This window comes from Brugia malayi (assembly GCF_000002995.4).
Source record: "Brugia malayi strain FR3 genome assembly, contig: Bm_v4_Chr3_scaffold_001, whole genome shotgun sequence".
Classification (NCBI taxonomy): Eukaryota; Metazoa; Nematoda; class Chromadorea; order Rhabditida; family Onchocercidae; genus Brugia; species Brugia malayi.
In genome coordinates, this window is record NW_025062477.1 from 1,116,525 (window position 1) to 1,128,342 (window position 11,818).

Sequence of the window (11,818 nt, forward strand, 5' to 3'; positions counted from 1 at the left end):
AGAAAAAAGCCCATCGAAAATTTTTAACTACTTCAAAAAAATCTTTATCTATGAGAGAAAAAAATAGTAAATAATCATTTAACAATCACTTTTTTTTTCTTTTTGAGTTTTTGACATAATTTTATTTCATTGAATAAATTGAAAAATAAATTAATAAAATTTTTTTTTGTTATTCAATAACAAATTAAATATTTATGTATTTCAGATGTTACCATTACAGCTTGTTCATGGTGAACATCGTGAAATTGAGGAAGAAATTGCAAATCGAATTTTATCAGATATTTCCGAGGAAACATCAATAACAAGTTCAATAGCTTCACATGATGAACCGGAATCATTTCATCGAATATCTGAAGTAATAATTAATTTTTATTTATAATTATGGAAATAAAAGAAAAAAAAAATTCTTTTTTCATTTTAATTTTAATTTCATCCATTAATTTTTAATTTTGATAATATCAAATTCCGGAAATGAAATGTTTAGGAATGTTTTTTTTTTTTTTTATTGTTGTTGTTGTTTTATAATTTATTATACGTTTATAGTTAAAGACAAAATAGAATTAAACTTTAGCATTTTATGAATAATTATTTAAAGTCTAAAATCTATTTATTAATTCAATTAGCAGTTTTCTACGTCGTTTTGCATATTCTCAGACTTTCTTTAAATTTAAAAAAGTATTTATTTGTGTGTTTTTTTGTTTTTTGTATGGTAGAATACGCTTGCAAAATAATTTCAGTCTTTTTTAAATTTTTCAATTTTTTTTTTTTTTGATTGAAAAAAAAGTGAAATTCTTCGGTTTTCTCTATTTATTACTTTGAACAGATTTTCTAAAAGGATATTTAACCTTTGTAAAAACTCTGTTTAGCCAATTTTACCTTTCTTTTTCTTTAATACTTTTCCCTCGGGAAGAGCTCTTTTGTTTTCTTCTACCCTTACCCATTAACTACTTCAGAATAAAACTTTTTTTTCATTTTCATCAATCGATTTTTCGAGATTTTGCTGTAATATTAGTGTACAATATTGATTTATACATGGACTTTAAAAAAGTAAGGAGAAAAAACTAACTTTCAAATTGTCAAATTATTTTTTTTTTAATTATTAATTTTAAAAAGCAATTTTTCTGATTTTTCGAAAAGTGCCATAATTTAAAGGGAAATTGTATCAGAGATTTTGGGAATTTTACTATCTGTTATTCATAACTTTTTACTTTGAATTTTTTTATTTTCATTTCTTTACTTTACTTTAAATTTTTTCTTGTTGAGATTTTCTATTGTCACATATTTTTCTTTATTACAGAGACAAATGAGGCAAAAGAAAAGCCATAGTAAATCATCAACTCCACAAGTGGAAGGTTTTTCATTGGATGGTACACCGACTGCTTCACCAGTTGGAACAGGAAGTGCCGGTACTTCATTTCCGGAATGTTATTCCAATACTGATGTGGTACTTTTATTTTGTTTAATTTATTCAAATATGTATGTTATTGACTAATAACACCGGAAGGATATGTCGGAAACATTATGTTAATCAGATTGACAGAAAAAAACAAATTCCTGTCGATGATAATCAAAGACTAAAGTCTTGAAGACTTCGAGAGTGAAATGTGAGCAAGAAAGTGTCCTAGGCTAAATCATTTTGACTTCTGTCAAAAATTTAATATAGAAAAATTTTTGAAATTAAATAAAATAAGATACTTTTAAATAAATACTTTAAATAAAATACTTTTAATATAATTAAATATAAATATAATAATTAAATAATTAAATAAAATACTTTTAAAATTTTCACAGTTAAATGTTTACTGAGCTACTGTTATTGCAGTTTGATTTCATATTTTAGTATTCTTCAAAATATCAGTTTATCATTTCAGTTTATCACTGTTAAGCATTTTACAGCTTACAACCAATCACTGATAAGATTTAGTGAGATTAATGTAAAACAATCTGATAAGGAATTAAATTTTTAAATTTGCAACTTAGTGGAAGAGTGAGTTAAATTTTTGTAAAGTTTCAGTATCGACATCCGGTACAATTAGATCCGAGTATTCCGGTTGGAGCACCGCTTTTCCTCGAAGGACTTGAGCATCATTCTTTAGTACTTGACGGTAGTTTCTTTTTTTTTCTTTTTTTTTTTTTTTTTTTTTTGAGCAGTATAAATTTAATTAATTAAATATTTATTGTTAAAAAGTTTAAGATAGGAAAATCAAATTTTAAGCATAGATGAAGAAAAAAACTTATCAAACTTGTTCTATTATCTTTTCCACATCCTAAAATTATAACAGTAAACGTTCAGACATATCGCCGGATACGCGAAGTCCACGTAGTTTGCCGTCATTACCTGGCACAAAAAGTCCTGTACTGTTATCACCAAAAAGAGAATATACTATGGGAGTAAGTTTTACTTATTTCTAATCAAAAGTTTTAATTTCAAATTCTAATAATTACTGATATAATTGATGTTGATAAAATTCTATTTAGTTCCACTTCATTTATATGATTAAATGAAATTATTTCATCCTCATTCAGTTCTATTTCCTTCTTATTTGTATTTTAAAATTTACACAAATTTTACAAAAAAATTTTTGCCAGGTGATAATTGGTACCAAGCAAGGAACAAAAGGAGAAATTACAATATCCACACCAGAACTTTTTGAAGTTAAAAATTATCCTGAAAAGCAGGTAGCTCATGAAACAAAACATGAAGATGAATTTGAGAATTTCATGAACGAAATTGAGGAGATGAAAAAAAGACGAAGAAAGGAGGTAAATTTTCATGATGATATGATTAATGATAGCTTATCAATTGATATCGATAGCTTATCTGTTTGGATTTAATGCTAATTCTGAATTTACATCCATCACTTTTCATTGGTATTAGTGGTTTAAATATTTAAAAGTAAAAATTTTTCTTGTTTTATTATTGTAATTTTGAAATTAAAGAAAAATTGCAGCATGAAGAAATGGAACGATTGCGCCCAAAGAATATTTATGCTGAAAAGATTGATTTCAAAAAGCCAGATATTGATGATGATGAATTCCCATGGGAAAGTCAATATCAGGTAAAATTATTTGTTGACAATTTTAATTTGATTAATTGATGTTAAACAAATCGAAAAAGTTTTCAAAATTCAAATGGTACTTTCCTATCCTATGTAAATTTTATTGATAATCATTTTGAAAATTGTTTTTCCATGATTAAATACATTCAAATTTGAGATTATTTGCCGAAAATTCACCTGAAAACTCATTCCAATGATTATTTGAATTTTCTATGAATTATAAAAATATCATTTTTATGAATTTTTGATGCCAAAAAAGAAAAAAGAAATTATATTTCAATCTTTTATCCTAAAATTAAGTCTTAAAAATTTTCAATTGCTAATTGTCCAGATTGGCCCTGAAACACTTTTACTCGCAACACGTGGTGCAAGTTTCAATGCACGTGTACGTGACTATCGACGAGAGCTCTGGGGTGATGGTGCACCATTGGTAACTCAAGGATATCTCGGTTATCGAAATCAAGATATTACTGTTAGAGAAAGGAGAAGGTACCAGATGATTTCATTTCTTATTTTTTTAAGTTTTTTTTGAATTAATTTATTTGCTCATTAAATGCATTCAGAAATTCTTTAGGTTCACTGATTTAATACGTGAAGATGAAAATATTGCAAAATCAGTGGAGAATTTAGAACGTGATATGCGTGGATCACATCTTGGTGCTATAAAACGTATACGTAGTGATATTAGCAAAGCAGTACCAGTAGTTTCTAAAGAGAATGGAAGTAAAAAATAAATTTCTATTTGAAATTTTTTTAATTTTATTTTTTGAAATTTTAATTTTTTTTTTTTTATTTTTATTCTTTTGAAAATAATACGAAAAGTATTCAATTCATTTTCTTTTTCTTTTTTTTTTTAATGACAGAATAAAAAAATTATTTTCAGCTTTTGGTGCAATTTTCCGGAATCGATTAAAGGATGTACCATTTGTTGAAAACGGTGCTACAGTGATATTTAAATGTTCAGTGATTGGTAATCCACAACCAACAATTGAATGGTTTTTCAATGAAAGTTCCATTATGGATGATAATAAACACAATGTTTGCATATTTATAATTATTTTTTAAAATAATTTATCAGTTTTTTTTTTTAATTTTTTTTTAAACTTTTTTTTAAGATATTTTATGAAAATGGTCACTGTCAATTAACAATTCAAATGACTGATATAACTGATCTTGGTGAGTACTCGTGCATTGCAACCAATGAACATGGCATTGATAGAACCTGCTCTCGACTTATTACCGGAGGTTATTTTTGTTTAATCTGCTTGAAAATTCATTTTTCAATTTATCTAGCATGTACAAACCAGTGTTTTATATTTAAATATGTATGCAAAAATTAAAACTTTTTATTTTAGATACACCAGCAGCACCTGGTCGACCTGAAATTGAACTATCATCAGATACCGAAGTGTTTATCACCTGGGAAGTACCACAAATGAGCCATAGCCTGGAATGTTTCATGTATAAACTAGAAGTTAGACCAGCAGGTATGCAAATAATTGTTCTAATTGTTCTGTGAAATTTAAGGAGTAATTTAAGAAATAATGAAATGGTGTGAATAGCACAAACTAACTTATAAATGAGTAAATTTTTTATTATTCAAAAATTTTAGATTTAAATTTGAATTGAATCAATTTTTTTTCCATTAAATTTCTTTTTTGCAATTTTTCAAAACTTTTAATAGGATTTAAATTTTTAATTTTGAATTATATTTGTTGTATTCAGGTGAAAATGATCATTTTTCGGATTGGCATCTTGTTTCTGATAAAATAGAAGATGAAGCAGCAATTGTACGACATTTAACACCACAAGGCATTTATCAATTTCGAGTGATTGCTAAAAATGAATTCGGTTGGGGTGCACCATCATTAACATCTCGAATTATCCAAACACATCCTAAAGGTTTTTTTTTTTTTTTTTTTTTTTAAATTAATTTCAAATTTTTATTACAGGTAATTAATTGCAGGACTTCTTGCTAAATTTCCATATGTAAAATTTAAGGTTTTAAATTAAAAAAGAAAAAAATAATAATAATTAAAGGAAATTATTAGCCTAAGAGAAATTCATGTACAAAAATCTTAAGAAATTAATCAGTAATTTTTATTTTCTGATAACCTTAATGAATATATTGAATTTCCAGGAAAACAAAAGTTTACTTATAATTTTAGTAAATTCAATTTCAGGTTCACCAAAATTACAAATTGAAAGGATTCAAAGTCAGTGTCGTGTATGTGTGATTTCAAAACCACCACAAACACGATTAATTTCAAAATCTAAGAAACTTGGTGAGATTACTGAGGAAGATGAAGAAAAGACTGAAGCGGATGAATTTGTTTCAAAAGCACAAACTCAAATTTTAACTTTAAATACTTCGGAAGATCCACAGAAACGTTTTCGGGTAGTTATTTATTTTGCTATTCTATTTTTGAATTTTGTTTCGATAAAAAAAAAAAAAATCAATCTTCAGTTAAATATACATAGAAAAATTAAAAATTGATTTCAATTAATTCTTATAAACCAATTATAACTCTATTATATTCTTCGAATATGTTTGTATTTTTTTTTAATTTGAAAAATTTAAATTTGATTCAGAATATCAAATGTTTTCAATTAAAAAGAAAAAAAGTCATAAATTTTAGCTCATTGCTCCGATACCTCGTGGTCGATTTGGTGAAATTGCAATTGGCATTGATACAACTCGAGAATTGGATGCTAATTGTATGGCCAAAATTCGAAATATTAATGTTGAAGGTGCTAATGGTACCATGGAATTTGAAGCTATGAAAGATTGTCAACAAGAAAATATTGCTCATTTGATTGCTGCTTATCAGCGGTTAGAATACTAAAAATTTTTTCAAATTTTCAATTGCTGAATTTTTCAAATGGTTAATTAGCAAGGAATTAACAATTAACAGTCATCAAATATTTCATGATATTTTAATGAGTAATCAATTATATGGCTAAAATTATTTGATCAAATTTTGAAAAGGATATTTTTAATCCTAAAATGTTAATAATTTTAATTAATATTACATGTGATCCTATTGTTTCTGTTTAAACATAAACTGCTAATGTCTTTAATTAATTTCAAGAATGATTTATTTTTTTCCTTGTATTTAAACCTAAACCTGTTTTTTAATTTTAGGAGTAATTTATTGTTTTTGTTTATGGAACAATATCGAGAAGATATTTTTGAACGATTTACATATCGTGATAATTATAATGAGGAGCAGATCAGTAGAGTAATACTACAAATTGCTTCTGCTCTTCATTGGATTCATTTCAAAGGGTTTAATTTTATTGCTTACATTTATTTGCAATAAAAATTTAACTATCAAGTGATATTTGACTTTGCTTTCTAATTATTACTTATAATTAATAATTACTTATCTAATTTAAATGAGTAAATAAATTGAATTTCAGTTATATACATATGGATATACAAGCAACCAATATTTTATTTGCATCTCGTCAATCTTGGCAAATTAAGCTTATCGATTTTGCCTCAGCACAAAAAATTAGCAGCAATGAAATTAAACAACCATTAAAACCAAATGTCTACTGGTCTTCACCAGAAATATTGCGTACAGATGAGAAAAAAACTTCCATTACAGTTCAGACTGATATTTGGAATCTTGGTGTGATTACTTTTTGCTTGTAAGTAAAATTTAAATTTTTCAAATTTTACACTTGAAGAGCAGAGAATGTTTTTTTTTTTTTTTTTGAGAAAGAAAATGAAAAATGAAATTTTGAAAATGGTTTGTTAATAATCTTTACCAATATATATATATATACATGTAAATGAATAAATCAATTCAGATTAAGTGGTTTCCATCCATTTGCATCGGCAGATGATTCAAATGATGAAATTAAGGAAAGTATCATTTATCAGAAATGTAATCCAAATTTAATCCAAGTACAAGCAACAGAAGAATCATTAAAATTCGTAACATGGGCTTTGAAAAAGGATCCAATGTAAGTGACATTTTTTTTTTTTTAAAAAAAAATTTGGTTTAATTTTATTTCACATTTTTGTTTTGTTTTCTATTTGCCTCTCATAATTAATAATGAATAAATTTTGTGACTCATTTTTTTTTTTTGTTAATTTTTACTTTTAATATGAATTTTAGGAGACGTATGAGAACTGATGAAGCGCTAACACATCGTTGGCTAAGTATGGATCGGGTAATGATACGTCGACGTGAAATGGTTAACTACTCAAGTAGTCGACTTCGACGAACGGCATTTTTGACGGCTGATCATATAAAAAGACAATCTACCGTCAAATGATCGATTTTCCGAATCATTAATTTAAGATATAGAAAAATTTAAATTGTTAAAAAATCGTTAGGTTACCGAACAAATTGTATTCACTTTCGAATTGAAAAGATTTTGGTCGATTTATTATTCGTTGATTTCTTGAATTTTTCACTTCTGAAATTATGCATTTAGCATTATACATATCATATCATATATTTTGTGGAATTATTCGGCACTTTCTTGGATTTTTTATTTTACAAAATTTTACACTGTACTTTTTAGTTTATTGATTTCTAAAAATAATATCTTCTCAAGAAATTCAATTCAAAAAAAAAGCTAAAATAACTTTCCTTCATATTTTCTTTTAATCATTTATGAGAATTTTTTTCATGATTGTCTCAATCGATCAAAACAAAAGAGAAAAAAAAAAACTATTTGATTCGGTAACTTTAGCGCCATTTATTCATCATTTATCATTGATTATTATTCATATTACTTTCTATGTTAATTTAGTTTTAACCATTTCCCTATTTTTAGTATTACTGCATTGTTCGAAAATTAAATTCACTCTTATTGTCTTGATTGATCGAAACCGAATGCGCCTTTGTTATTTGTTAATAAAGTCTTGCTGTAGTGTTAAATTTTCCTTTCTTTTTTTTTCACATAGTAAAAAAAAAACAGACAACAAAAATTTAAATTTTCATTTTTTTTTAAATATTAATTCTCGCTGAATACAATTGTAGTCGATCTAACATTAATAGTATTTCGTTTCAAAAATATTTTCACAAAGGAAATAATAATTTCTCATTGAAAATGAGAAGTTTTACATCAGAACTGATCAATTATCTTAATTAAAATATCAAGAATAAAATGAGGAAGAAATGATGAATGAATTACTTATAAAAAAGAAAAAAAAATAAGGATAAATTACTTGTAAATAATTCATATGCAATGAAATCATATATAATTATTTTCAAACACAACAAAAATTTTGGCATAATGCATCAATGAATAGATCAATGCTTGCTGATCAATGAACAGATCAATGCCTGATCGATCGATCATTATTATGAAAGTATTAATAATCAATCTGAAATGCATTAACTGAAAAAAAAAAGGTTTTTTGATTAAATTTGATTGTCGTTTTTTTTTTTTTTTTTGCTTTACAAATTCTTTTTCATTATTTAAATAGCTAATTAATAATTATTACTATTTAGAAATTAATTACTATTACTATTTAAAAATTATTTATTATTACTGTTTAAAAATTAATAATTATTACAATGTCAGTACGACGAATTAAAATGATGTTTTTATTATTCATAACAATTTGCCACTGTTAACATCATTTCAGTTGATAACCATTTCTGCTATTTTTATTATCATATCAATTCTTGTAAGTAAATATCATACAGATAATCAGTTTTTATCATTTACAATCTTTTAACACTGTTATCAAAATTAATCAATTATATCTGTAATTATTATCATTTGTGTTATTTAACATTTATCATTAACAATTTGTTAAAATATTGTTGTTAGCTATTTTTATAACATATTGATTACTTGATTATCGATAAATTAAAATTTTAATAAATGAATGAATATTAATAAATAAATTCATTTTTCTATCTTTTTTTTTTCACCTCAGGCGATAATTTTTCGTTTTTTTTTTTTTTTTTTTTTTTTCTTCTGCTATTTAAATTATTGAAAAGGAAGAATCCAAGTACAGCACTGAATTTCTTAGCAACAAAAACTTTAAAAAAAACTTTTTTTTTTATTTATTTTTCTTTTTATCCTTTTTTCTTCCTTTCTTTTCCCTTCTTCTTCTTCTTCTTCTTCCTCTTCTATTTTGCTTGAATGAATCGGATATTTTCCACACAAAAAAAAAGCGAAATAATTTTGGAAAGTCTTTTCTTTCTTACATTCTACTGTTATTTTGCGCTTTTTTTGTTGGCAATTCGTCAAAGCTTCTTTTTTTTAAGTGAGATTATAAGGGAGAGAGAGAGGGAAAGAGAAAGAAAGAGAGAGAGTGAGTAATGAATAAGCAAATGGTTTGTTAAGATAGAAGAAAAGCAGCCGCTAAAAAAAAAAAAAAGAATTTATTGGTCGGATTGTTTGAAGGTGAAGAAGCACCTTGCAGTTCCTTAAATTTCACTTCTGAAACTCTCTCTCTACCTTTGTCCTCTTACTCTTCCTTCTTAACTTTTTGCATCATTATGTGATATCATAATACTTACATCTTTATCTTTTATCATTTCATTTGTTTTTTTTTTTCCCCCTCCCCCTTTCCCCTCCTCTTAAAATTATTTTATTAAATTTTGTTTACTTCTCAAAACGATCAAATCTTTTACAATGTGGTCACCAATTAATTATTGTAAATTTCTGCTTGTCTGTTGAGAAAAAACAAAAAACAAAAAAGAAGTCATTTCAACAAATCGTTCATTCAAATGTTAGTCATTTGGTTTTGAATATTTCACTTTCAAACTTTTCAACTACTAACGTGAAAATGCGCTTATTACTATCAGCAATTATCACTCCTTTCGTTTTTTTTTTTTTTTTTTTTTTTTTTTTTTTGCAAATTTTACTTATTGTTGTCAACTTTTTTTATTTATTAAAATAATATTTTGAAAGTGGCATGGTATAAGATGAGTGACGTTGTCAGATTCTTTCAAACTGTAAATTGACGCCTGATAAACTTTAACCCTTTTGGTGAATTCATCAATTTCAAAGTATCAGGTGTCATTTTTAAAGAGAAAATGTTTATTAGAAAAGGTGAGCAAAAATATCATTAATAAACATATCACAAATAATAATAATAATAATTTTTTATATTAGAAGATTATTATTATTATTATTAATTTTCTTTTGTTTTTCTCGATTAGAAAAAATTGGAATGATCCAATGACTTACTTAAGCTTTTGGCATTTTATTTACTGCCATTTTTCCTTGATAGCTTGTCTTTCAATAATTGAACAAAAACAAAAAAATAAAAAAAATAAAAATAAAAAAAAAATAAATAATCCATTCGCTATTTTTCTCATTTATTCCATTCACTAAATGGAAATTGTTTATTTCAGTAAAAGAAAAAAAAAAAAAAAAAAAACATTTCTTTTCGAATTCATTTTGATCGTTAAAATGCCTTCCACCAACTTTTCTAAATTTTTTCTTTCTTTTTTTCTTCCCCTTTTTTTTGTAATGTTATGAGTAAATTTAAAAAATTTTTTGAGTGATTTCTAAAAATAATATTTATTATATTTGCATAAAAGTACTACTATGTTTATCTCTCTCCCTGGAGATAACAATAATATTTGTAGAAAAGAATTGCAATTAATTCAACAAAAACAAAAAAAACAAGAAAAAAAAATTAGTCATTTAATTTCCATTTTTAAGCTTATTTCTTTATTGATTTTGTTGATATAATTTTAGTAGAATTTCGTAATTTTATCGAAAATTTTAAGTGGTATTCTCGAAAAAAAAAAGAGTGTAATTTGAATTTTTGACGCAATCAAGCATCCTTTAATGCATTTTTGAAGCTAAAGTAGTAATTTGCAAGTCAAAAATTTGTTTCCATCTATTTTCATTAGCTAAAAAAAATTTTAAACTATCAATTAGGAATGAAAATTATTTCAGATTGATTTTCATAAATTTCTAATCTAAAATTATATAATAATAATTTTATTTTACTTATTGCATTCAATCATTTCAATTATTTCAATGCGACATCCTTTCTTATCTTTTTTTGCTATGTTATTTTCTCTCTCTCTCTCTCTCTATGTTTTATGTGCTTGTTTTTTTTTTTCAACAAATTAAAAAAAAACAAAACAAAACTTTTTGTTTTTTAGATAATAAAAGTTATTTTATTCGGAAGTAGCAGCGAATGTTTTTCATTTTAACTTTAGACTTAATTTCATTCTTCTTACAAAATGAATGCTTTAAAAGTTTATCAAAAATAAATTAAAATTTCCCACTGATCAATGCTAATGTCACAGTTTACCAAACTTTACAACTTGTAATATTTGTTAATTTATTAAAAATTAAATATTTATGATATAATCGCAAAAAAAAAGTGGGTAATTTTAATTATATATTCTCTTCTTATCATTGTTAATAATCACTATTGCTATTCTAAAAATTTTTTTTTTCTGATAAATATTACATAATTAATTAGCCCAACAATTCAGTCAATTTTCATAAATTGTTAATTTTAGCTAATAATTTTTTTTTTGCAATTGTTTGATTTTAATTTGTCATTTATCATTTTAGAATTTATTTTAGAAAGAAATTTTTTTCAACTAAATTAGAAAACATTCTGTTGAGCAATTGGCCAACTTCTCTGCTTTCACATTTATTTTCAAACATAAATCATTTAAATTATGACTTATTCTAATGAAAATAATGATTTTATCATTGTTAACAAATTATCATTAATTGTTAGAGATAAGAAAGTGTAATGCAAAAGAGCAAAATGATCTAATCAAATAAATTTATTGATATTT

At 24.7% G+C, this 11,818-nt stretch overlaps 1 protein-coding gene across 2 annotated transcripts in view; it reads left to right on the top strand.

The window, feature by feature from the left end:
* Bm2092 (Immunoglobulin I-set domain containing protein) overlaps positions 1-7,349 on the top strand; it is a gene marked incomplete at both ends in the record, with an annotated part of 65,470 nt that extends 58,121 nt beyond the window's left edge. For both annotated transcript variants that reach the window (XM_043079627.1, XM_043079628.1), the window contains 18 exons: positions 206-355; positions 1,298-1,444; positions 2,015-2,105; positions 2,294-2,391; positions 2,590-2,763; positions 2,952-3,059; positions 3,391-3,548; positions 3,634-3,782; positions 3,943-4,097; positions 4,175-4,304; positions 4,415-4,546; positions 4,785-4,961; positions 5,243-5,457; positions 5,699-5,892; positions 6,205-6,348; positions 6,483-6,716; positions 6,879-7,034; positions 7,190-7,349. In XM_043079627.1, coding sequence (XP_042935561.1) covers positions 206-355; positions 1,298-1,444; positions 2,015-2,105; positions 2,294-2,391; positions 2,590-2,763; positions 2,952-3,059; positions 3,391-3,548; positions 3,634-3,782; positions 3,943-4,097; positions 4,175-4,304; positions 4,415-4,546; positions 4,785-4,961; positions 5,243-5,457; positions 5,699-5,892; positions 6,205-6,348; positions 6,483-6,716; positions 6,879-7,034; positions 7,190-7,349 — 2,772 coding nt within the window. The remainder of the gene's footprint in view (positions 1-205; positions 356-1,297; positions 1,445-2,014; positions 2,106-2,293; positions 2,392-2,589; positions 2,764-2,951; positions 3,060-3,390; positions 3,549-3,633; positions 3,783-3,942; positions 4,098-4,174; positions 4,305-4,414; positions 4,547-4,784; positions 4,962-5,242; positions 5,458-5,698; positions 5,893-6,204; positions 6,349-6,482; positions 6,717-6,878; positions 7,035-7,189) is intronic.
* Positions 7,350-11,818: the final 4,469 nt, after the last annotated feature.